Source organism: Rutidosis leptorrhynchoides, chromosome 3 (genome assembly GCF_046630445.1).
Source record: "Rutidosis leptorrhynchoides isolate AG116_Rl617_1_P2 chromosome 3, CSIRO_AGI_Rlap_v1, whole genome shotgun sequence".
Lineage (NCBI taxonomy): Eukaryota > Viridiplantae > Streptophyta > Magnoliopsida > Asterales > Asteraceae > Rutidosis > Rutidosis leptorrhynchoides.
This window is the reverse complement of record NC_092335.1, coordinates 566,911,244-566,922,535: the sequence shown is the minus strand read 5'-3', so window position 1 is coordinate 566,922,535 and position 11,292 is coordinate 566,911,244. Positions and strand designations below refer to the sequence as shown.

Genomic DNA, 11,292 nt, shown 5'->3' with positions numbered 1-11,292 from the left:
GTTATTCTAAGATCAATCATGTAGATACTTGTACAACTTATAATTCAAGTACTTAAAAAGTATAATGTGCAATATAACACATTACATGATTAATGTGTAAGCACACATTAATGTCCAACACATGCACAAGGGAAGAGCAATCTCTAGTTGGGACTTGGTGACCATCCTAAATGTATCTAAGTGTGTTTTAGGATTACAAGTCATTTCTAGTTTAACCTTGAGATCATTGTTCTTCATTTAGCCTTAATTAATCACTAAGTCATTTCTAATAGCAATCATTGTTCTAGTGACATTGGCTTAAGTGTGTTGGCACTTGATGATCGTACTAAATATATCTAGATAAGAATTAAGATCACAAGTTGTTGATTAACACTTATGTGTTATGCCTAATCTTGGTTAATTTGTCATTAAGATGTCATTAGGTTTAATTAATCACAATTAGTGTTTTTATGACCAAAACTCAATTGAGTATGGAGAGGGCATCTATTCTAAGCATGTTTAGAAAGGTTTCATGAATTATAGATGTCGAGAACTAGTCAAACTTTATTTGGTCAAAATCGGAGACAGAAGAAACTGCGGTCGCACTGCGGTTGACCGTGGTGGCGACCGTGAAACTTGTTTTCAGAAAACTACGTTGCAATTCAGTTTGAGGTTTCACGGTTGACTATGTGGTCGACCGTACCTCGACCGTGTGTTTGCCTGAACTTTTAATTTCATTCTTTAACCTATGTTTGACTTGGTCGTTTGTAAGATAAAGTATGGATTAGTGACCTTGCGTGTTTTATGTTAAGATGTCAGTCATCACTTATGCGTATGTGTGTGTGTCATCATCAAAACATATTCTTTGGTTAATCATACTTAAGTTTATCGTTTAGTGTATTAACCCACATTCGACCAACAGTTATCATTATTATTTTTGTTATCATTAATATTATTACAAAAAATTTTCATTTAAATTATTATTATTATTATCATCATTATTATTATTATCACTAATTTAGTATTATAAATATTATTTTTATAAACAAAAGACATTAATATATTTTACATCTATAATAATATTAGATACTATTTTGTTTAATAAAATGTTATTATAACCAAGTTACAAATAATATATAAATATATTTTTAAATTAAAGCATATATATATATATATATATATATATATATATATATATATATATATATATATATATATATATATATATATATATATATATATATATATATATATATATATATATATATATATGAGTTCTAATACATTATTTAATATTTTCAAGCATTAATATATAATATTTATAATAAATAACATATATTATATCTTAATTAAAATACTTTAATAAGAATCTGTTATATAATTACTAAGCATCTAAAATATATAAAATAGATATAATTAATTTATTAATAAATATAACATACAAATTTTTAATATAGGAAGTATACAAAAAATATTAATATATAAACTTGTTAATTGTTATTATGTGTTTTAATATATATAAATGATATAGGTTCGTGAATCCAAGGCCAACCCTGCACTTGTTCAATGCCGTCATATGTATTTTTACTACAAAATACAGTATAATGAGTTTCATTTGCTCCTTTTTTAAATGCTTTTGCAATATATATTTTTGGGACTGAGAATACATGCGCTGCTTTTATAACTGTTTTACGAAATAGACACAAGTAATCGAAACTACATTCTATGGTTGAATTGTTATACCGGATATCGCCCTTGTTGAACTTGGTAGCCTAAGAATTGGTGTTTATTATAATTGCCACCAATTGACGCGAATCCTAAAAATAGATCTATGGGCTTTGACACGCCCCAGTCAGAGAATTTGAACTGCTTTAGTACTTCAATGTTATATGTTTGGGGATATTCTAGATGCATTTTGTTAATGTCGGTTACCAGGTGTTCAATCCATATGAATGAATTTTAAACGCTTACGAGTGTATGATTATTGAATAAATGAAATCTTATGGTCTATTAAAATTATGGAAATGATTGATTTCGATAAACTAATGAACTCACCAACCTTTTGGTTGACACTTGAAAGCATGTTTATTCTCAGGTATTAAAGAAATCTTCCGCTGTGCATTTGCTCATTTTAAAGATATTACTTGGAGTCATTCATGACATATTTCAAAAGACGTTGCATTCAAGTTATTGAGTTCAATAAAGATTATTATTAATTAAATGACGGATTAGGTCATTTATAGGTTGGATATTATGAAATGGTATGCATGCCTGTCAACTTTCGATGTAATGAAAGATTGTCTTTTAAAAATGAATGCAATGTTTGTAAAATGTATCATATAGAGGTCAAATACCTCGCGATGTAATCATATGTTATTGTATTCGCCCTTATGGATTGGGACGGGTCGCTTCATTCGAAAATCATAAAAAATTTTTACAGTTCGTATATTGACCGAAATCTGAAGGTTTTTAGCCGGAATTTGAAACCGAAGCCATAGAGGTCTACAGATCAATCTCAGCTGTTTAAACAAATTGTAAAAGTGTAGTTGAGTTCAAAATAATCTAGTGAAGCTATATGATTCGTTAATTTCAGCTGAGATACATCACAGATTGAATTCACCTTTTTTAAATCAAATTTTAGCGCTAACTACTCTTCACTTACTTCATGATTTTCGTATGCTTAACCTGTTGATTGCTGTTAGATTCATGCTCAGGAAGGTTCAGGGATCACTCGAGATTATTTTCAGCCTTTGAATCGTACTTTTGTAGTTTTCACCAGAATTTGTTACCGGAATCTTCATAAATTAGTCGGATTCTTCATAAGCTTACTCGTTTTTCTTTACACGAGTGGATACACGGTTGAGTACACCAGTAGGGTTGAATGTACGAGTAATTCAATTAGGGTAGAAAGGTGAAGGAAATACAGTTAACTATACGAGTGGTTGAATTGATACACGAGTAATTGCTTTTGATTGCTTAAACGTACGAGTAACTGCTTTCGATTGCTTAAACGTACGAGTAACGATTTGCTTCATTCAATTTTGGTTAAACGTACGTGTGGTGATTTGGAAATTTAGGGTTCATCAGTTTCAGAATTGGTAAAAGAGAAGAAGTCACGTGAAGATAAGAAAAAATCTGATACTGCACATTTAAAAGAAAGAGATCCTTTTAATTGGGCTCAAAGTATTTTAAAGCCCAAAAAGCAACTTTATTACAATAAATTGTTAACAAGCCCATTTATCTAAACAGGCTCATTTTATTTTTTAATAAAAGAAGAAAGAAGCCCAAAGTTACTTCACAAGCCCAATATCACAAGCTTTATTCATCTCTCAAGCCCATTTAAGTTTTTCTAACGAAGGACTAACGAAAAAAAGAGAAATTTAACGATTCACACTAAAATTTCTAACGAAATTTTTCAGAAGTTTAGTTTCTCTCAACAAAGGCTTCAAATGACGAGTACTTCTTCGGTTACACCTCAAAAACCAACATGGGATCAAAGTCAAAATCATTTACATGGTTTGTGTACATGTGGGATGAGAGGTCCCGATTTAGAATAATATAAAGACCGAATGTGTACAGTTAAGATCTATGAAGATTATCGAAAGTCAAAAATTCAGCAAGAAATGATTGAAAATAACATGAAAAAGCGGATTCTCATGTTGGAGAATGAATTGACTGTTCAGAGGAAAACAACATCTAAAATTTCTCAGTTGGAATCTCAACTTTCAAAGAACAAATCACGGGAGGATCTCTTACAAAAGAAAATGTCTACTCTTCAGAACGATTTAGAGATTCAAGTAAAGTTGTACAAGGAAAGTCAAGCAAAGCTTCAAGCAGAGCTACAAATTCAAAAAGATTTTTTCGACAAGGAACGACTCAATTTAGAGACACTGAATAATCGACTCAAAGAGAAAATTGTTCAACTCATAGAAAAAAATAAAACAATTCAGACTATTTGAGCTGAAAATAGTCGTCTCAATTCCAAATGTGAGTTTGATTCAAAGACTATTCTACAACTTCGCACTACTGTGGATAATCTTCAAAGTCTTAACCGAACATCAACTCATGTCTTTGAAAAACGCATTTCTGATTTGCAGCATGAGTTAGATATTAGATCGACACCAACTCCTAAATCAACAATGGTGTCGATGGGTATTCAAGTTGAAATCTCAGAATACAACGAGCCAAAGATTTCAGAATCAATGTGTTTTTTTCCTACGGTGGAGAAGAAGGTTCCTTCACCAGAAATCTCCAAGGTTTTTAAACCTCACAAATCTATTTCCCACGGACAACAAGTCTACTCCAATTACCAAACCAAAACTAATCGATCGCTTTTGGAACCTACTTATGGACAAAATGGAGAACTCACCGGATTTCGTGATCAATACGGATGGTTTCCTCATAAACCGAAGCAATCACGTTTAGAAAAATCATCCATCAACTCGAACACAACATCATTTGTTAAAACACCTTCAAAACCAATCAAGTGCTCATTCAAAGAGTTACTTTCCCTTAAGCCACGGCCCGTGATTCAGGCTAAACCAAAACCTTTTTAAACCAAGATCGAGCCTCGATGGAATGCAAGATCAATTAACCACATCGACCAAACCTACAAATTGTTCACCAAAAATAATGACAAAGAAAAACGAAAAACCCACCACTTAAACTTCCGCATCAAATATCCGACACAAACTCTTCCCAATAACACTTCAAACTCCCCATGTCCGTTTGAGGGGGAGCAAGACGATACATCATTCAAGGGGGAGCTTAAGAAGATTGTCAAGCAAGCTCTTTCCTACACCCCTCTCAATTTAATAAAGACATATTTGAACAACGCACACCAAGGGGGAGAATCAATGTCAGGATCAAAAGATGGTGTGCATTGTGATCACTCCTCAAAAATAACCCACTACTCAAACTTTTGCATCAAATCTCCGACACAAACTCTTCCCAAAAACACTTCAAACTCCCCATGTCCGATTGAGGAGGAACGAGACGATACATCATTCAAGGGGGAGCTTAAGAAGATTGTCAAGCAAGCTCTTTCCTACACCCCTCTCAATTTAATAAAGACATATTTGAACAACGCACACCAAGGGGGAGAATCAATGTCAGGATCAAAAGATGGTGTGCATTGTGATCACTCCTCAAAACGGAGAATCTTTCAAAAGAAGAAGTTTCTCCATTTCAAATCAACAACTAAGCCAATTCTGAGGGGGAGATTGCAAGACATCAAAGAGACCCCGAGTCCCCTAAAAGTACAAGATTCCAAAGATGATCAACAACAAATTACATCTAAGGGGGAGATTGTTAGGATCAATATAATGGATGAGATTTGTTGTACTAGTGTTAGCATATAAATACACATAACCTAGCTTAGAACATTAGCTTTTCCCTCACACTTGTAACCAACACTCACACCTTCACCCTCACACACAAACACTCTCAACTTGTAACCTTTCACCTAATGAATCTTGACACACTGTTGTTCTAAATTCAGTATTCATACTCATCATATCAACAACAGCTTAACAGATTCATCTTCATCATTATCATACACAGAAGATACATATACATATACATATATGATACATACATACATATCAGTTTCATCATCTAGAACACGAATTCAACATATATTAATCTCATCAAGGGTTACATTAAATAGAATAATAATTATAAATGAAATTAAACTCCAAAAATAACTCAATTTCTGGATTTAAGTAACTAATCACCAAATTCATTATAGTTGACGATTTCTATTTTGCAACCTACCCCGTAGCCACCAAGTTCTAGCTTTACATCTCAACACGTTTCAGACTCTATATCTATATGCTTTTAGTAACGTTTGAACAAGCGACTGCTTGGAAGAAGTATACTAAGTTCAACACCTGTAAACTTCCACACAAGTAATAAAATTAATCATATTTAAGGTCTGTTTACTTTCTACTTAATGATCTGTTTCCATATAACTTAGACTTTTTTGATTCGTTTGTCCTTAAGTTATATACGAAATTGCAATCCAAGTCCCTCAAGTTTTTAACTGGATTTTCTAGTCCTTTTAATTGCAGAATTTGGCAATCCGCGTCCCTCCATCTACCTGCCGTCTAATTTGCCCGTTAAGTGCTGTCACGTGATTAACACGTGATGGACATTTTCGTCTTATTATTTCATTTCAGCCTTTTTTGCTCTGTTGGTCCCTCACTTTTAAAATGTTTAGCTTTGGTGATCCCTCAAGTCATTAAAAACGAGAGACCACAGTCGCAAAAATCTTATAATTTATTTATTTTTTATTTATGAATTTATGATATAATTATAATTATATTTACTTTAAAAATTCTTTTAATATAATTATATTCACTTTTCTTTAATATAATATACTCCGTATTTTTAAATTTTATTTATCTACTTTATAAATATATAAATATAAATATAAAAACAAGATGAAATCAAAATTTGAACGACCTAAGTTTCAAGTTTCATAAATAAAATCATGAAAGTTTGAGATCAAGCCAAAATATCAGATCCGCATAATACCACTCTTTTTGCACTAAGTTTCAAGTTTTACGAACCCCAATTTGATCCAATAATGGGTCGTTCCAAATTTGATTTCGTCTTGTTTTTAAATATATATATATATATATATATATATATATATATATATATATATATATATATATATATATATATATATATATATATATATATATATATATATATATATATATATATATATATATATATATATATATATATATATATATATATATATATATATATATATATAATTATAAAGTAGATAAATAAAACTAAAAAATACGGAGTATATCAAATTAAAGAAAAGTAAATATAATTATATTATAAGAATTTTTAAATTACATATAATTATAATTATATTATTAATTTATAAATTAAAAATAAATAAATTAAAAGATTTTTTGCGGCCAGTGGTCCCTCGTTTTTAATTACTTGAGGTATCACCGTAGGCCGTAGCTAAACATTTTAAAAACAAGGGAACAACAGAGAAAAAATGTTGAAATGAAATAATAAGACGAAAATGCCCATCACGTGTTATTCACGTGACGACACTTAACGACCAATTTAGACGGCAAATAGATGGAGGGACGCGGATTGCCAAATTCTGTAATTAAAAGGACTCGAAAATCCAATCAAAAAATTGAGGGACTTGTCTTGCAATTTCGTGTATAACTTAAGGATCAACGGAGAAAAAAGCCTATAACTTATAATTATGTTGTTTTATATTATTTATTGTTGTTTAAATTAAGAATTATGTTTTTATATTATGTATAGTCGGTTCAACGTTATACAAAATGCACCGGTGAAAATTGGATCCGGAAAAATTGAACCGGTAAAAATCGAACCCGGGGTAAAACTGAAGTCAAATGCGGAGAAAACTGACTAAAACCCGAATCGGTAAAACTGGTTCTAAACCGATAAAAAGCGATTCCGAACATTTAATAGTAAAAAAATTAAATTGCGGAAAAACCGGAACCAGTTTTAACCGGTTTTTTGAAAACTGGAACCGTTAAAACCGGTCAATTTGCACGTCTACTCTGTTGTAGATGACTCGCTATTTTTGAGATTGTTTTCTACAATTGTTGATGGAAATTGTGAGTGAAGATTATAAAATTAGGTATTTGAGGTTTTAAATCGGATCGTGTGTTGGTTACTGCGATGAAATTGAGGGTATTTCGGTCATATTCTGATAATGACGTCACCTGTAAAATTGAGATTTGAAACCACAATTATTGATACAAATGTCTTTGTTTGATTTTTTGACAAATAAGGACAAATTTACTAGTGCTATTATTGCTGTATAATTGTAAGGTATTGAAAATGTGTGTTGGTGAAGAAAATAGTTGTGGTTGGTACTAACGGCTGGTACCACTCCCCTTGTTTAATTTATTATTTAACAAAAACAAAATGAGCGACTGCTAAAATACTTATATAAACAAAGCCTAGACCAAAAAGATTGCTCATACAAAATACTCCAGCAGTATCATCATGAACAAAATCAAAGGAAAGGTAGCTATAATCACCGGTGGAGCAAGCGGTATTGGCGAAACCACGGCTCGTTTATTCGCCAACCACGGTGCACGAGCCGTGGTGGTCGCTGACATCCAAAGACGAATTAGGCGAACAAGTCGCCAAATCTATCGGGTCCAACATTTGTACCTACATTCATTGTGATGTCACTGATGAAGCTCAAGTGAAGTCAATGGTTGAATCAACCGTAGAAATCTACGGTCAGCTCGATATTATGTATAGCAACGCTGGGATCGTCAGTAAATCTGACCAAACCGTAGTTGACTTTGATATGGAACAATTTGACCAACTATTCGCAGTGAACGTTCGTGGGATGGCAGGGTGTGTAAAACACGCTGCCCGGGTAATGATCAATCTACAGGTGAAAGGAAATATCATTTGTACGGCTAGTGCTTTGGGAAGGATTGGGGCTGAACAACGGACGGATTATTGTATGTCGAAGCACGCAGTAGTTGCGTTGATGAAATGTGCGAGTAAGCAGCTTGGAAAGTATGGGATTCGAGTTAATTGTGTGTCGCCTTTTGTGGTTGCTACACCATTGACTTGTAAGGTTTTTGGAAAGCAAGCTATGGAAGTGGAGAAAATGCATCAAACTGTGACTAGTTTGAAGGATGTGGTGTTGAAAGCTGAGGATGTTGCAGAGGCTGTTTTGTTTCTTGCTTGTGATGAATCTAGCTTTGTTACTGGACATGATTTGGCTGTTGATGGTGGCTATACTACTTGAATATTATGTTTTGTTATATTAAAGTTTGTTTAAGCAATTTCTTGTTGAATTTAGAGGTTTAAGAAAATGAATAATATAATAGTTGGTATGGAAATAATTGTTTCATCATCCAAATGAGAAATTAAGATATGTTAGGCCGCTAAGATTTTGTAGTTCGTGTTGTTTAAAAAGAGTTCGTATTGTTTTTTTTTGACTAATATGTGACTATGTGTGGCTTAACAATAGTATCACATGGCCATTTCAAACTCGTTCTTAACCACCCCAATATGTTTATATAGTGATTTTCAAACTTGAAGCCAGTGTGTTTAAGTTGAGTGTACATGAACAATGTTTAGATTACCAGTGCGATAGTTCACCTATTACCAGTTTCAACTTTCTTATTAGATATTTTTCAGCCACAGTACTATATTTCATGCTAACCCACACAAATTATCCTGAAGGGCCAGACCTTTGGATCTGCGCTAATAGCACAAGCCGAATTGCAAATTTCTTTAGAGAACCTTATCATCAAAGTTTTAACGATACTAGAAAAAATTTATCTTTTGAAAAAAATCCAACCAGTCTCTAATTTGAAGTAATATTTTGCCAAACATACATCAACTCTTTTCTCCTTTCTTACATCACTGTCACCACATCATAACTTACAAAACTATTCTTTTATATGAAATCTCTTCATTTTTATTTTTTAATGTTTTTTCGAAAAACATAGCATTTAATTATAAAGATCCAAAGATCACATTGGTGACAACTTATGCAAACTTCCACAAGTCTAGTTGAAAGTATAAACCCTATAGTTTCGAGATGAAATATGATATTGTTCACATCACACATGTTTATATTCACAATATCGGTCTTGGTTCATTAGTTATGCGCTTTATATTGAAGATTTATTGATGAATATTGCGGAAGATTAACGCCTTTTGTGTCAAGGTGTTACTTGAGGTATTTGTAGTGAATATTAAGTGTTTTGAAGCTTAACGTTCAGCAAAGTTGGTTTAGGCTCGAGTCGGGGATCGAGATAAAATTTGGAGACTTTTCCTAGGCAAGATTGAGTGTTGAAGACCTCCCTTTCGCGAGCCCCGTAGTGTATTTTAACTCCAGTTCGCGAGCTAGTGATCAAGCTTTTCTCGCCTCGCGACAACATGCATAAACGAACGGGAAGTGCTGATGATCGGGACCTCGTGATCGTGAGGTCCTTACCCTTTATTTTTCACGATCGCGAGCCAACAACGGGTAGGACAAAAATTGCTGACTAAAACCTAACTTTGGGTATCTTTATGTCATATCTTATTCTAGTTTGTTTGAGAGCCGTAGGTGGGCGATTTTGGTGATTCAAAAGCCATTCTTCATCAAATCTAAAGGGGTTAACATCTAGATTGAATCATTATATCATCATTGGTACATTAGTTTTCATTAATTTTAGTGATTTCATTATAAATTATTTTGTTATCATGTCTTTGATTGATTACTCCTTAAACATGTTAGGCTAAAAACCTTTGTGTTTACTAAGATGTGAATCTTTTGATTGTTGGATTGTCTTATCTTTTAGATATTAATGTTTTAATGATTTTGATTGCTCGAGTATAAGCATAATAACCATTATGGTGATTGTTTGTTAATTAGTGATAAATAGTTAATGCTTCAACACTTAGTGATCTAGACACTTGCATTTGCGTGTAAGTGGTAATTAAATGGTAATTTAACGTCACACTTGTTAGGAATTCCGAAGGTCTGATGTTATGCGAGGTGTATATAAAATAGCTTTATATTTTACAAGGAAATACTATTAAATACGATACAATTTTACACAAGATATTTATTTATTTATTGAATGGATATACTTAAACCTTGCTACAACACTTATAGGCAGTGTACCTAATCGTACAGTAGTGTAGTTTTTAGTAAGTCCGGTTCGTTCCACAAGGAATCTTTTTCACAAAGCTTAACGTTATATTAGTTTAAATTTATAAAAATACAAATATATATATATAAGTAATATTATTATTATAAAGGGGGGTTTTTACCGTTTAATGACCGGTTTGTCGATTTTAAAAACTTTAGTTGCAGTTAAAACAAAATGTAAAATATTAAATAAATAAAAGACTTAATTTAAAGCGTAAAGTAAATAACGATAATGAAATTGCGAATAATAAAAGTGCGATAAAATAAACTTGCGATAATTAAAAAGTACGATAATTAAAAGCGCAATTAAATACAATAACAATAAATAAAAATGCGATAATTAGAAGTGCAATTAAATATAAAATAAAGGAAATTAAATATGAAATAAAAGAATTATGCTTATTTAAACTTCCGTAATCATGATGTTTGACGTGTTGATTTTAGTTTTATGCCCATGGGTTAATTGTCCTTTGTCCTGGATTATTTAATATGTCCATACGGATTTGTCCATAATAGTCCATCAGTCATAAATATAAAGAGCGAAAGCCTTCGTCAAATTATTCTTATTCCTGAAGTCAAATATTTCAACTAATTGGGGATTCGAATTGTAACAAGGTTTT

At 32.0% G+C, this 11,292-nt stretch overlaps 1 protein-coding gene across 1 annotated transcript; it reads left to right on the top strand.

The window, feature by feature from the left end:
- The first annotated feature begins 7,923 nt into the window (after nucleotides 1–7,923).
- Nucleotides 7,924–8,899, top strand: LOC139898611 ((+)-cis,trans-nepetalactol synthase NEPS1-like). The gene is given in 2 exon segments (XM_071881366.1): nucleotides 7,924–8,124; nucleotides 8,126–8,899. Coding segments are annotated over 2 exon segments (765 nt in total). The 5' UTR covers nucleotides 7,924–8,004; the 3' UTR covers nucleotides 8,771–8,899.
- The last annotated feature ends 2,393 nt before the right edge of the window (nucleotides 8,900–11,292 follow it).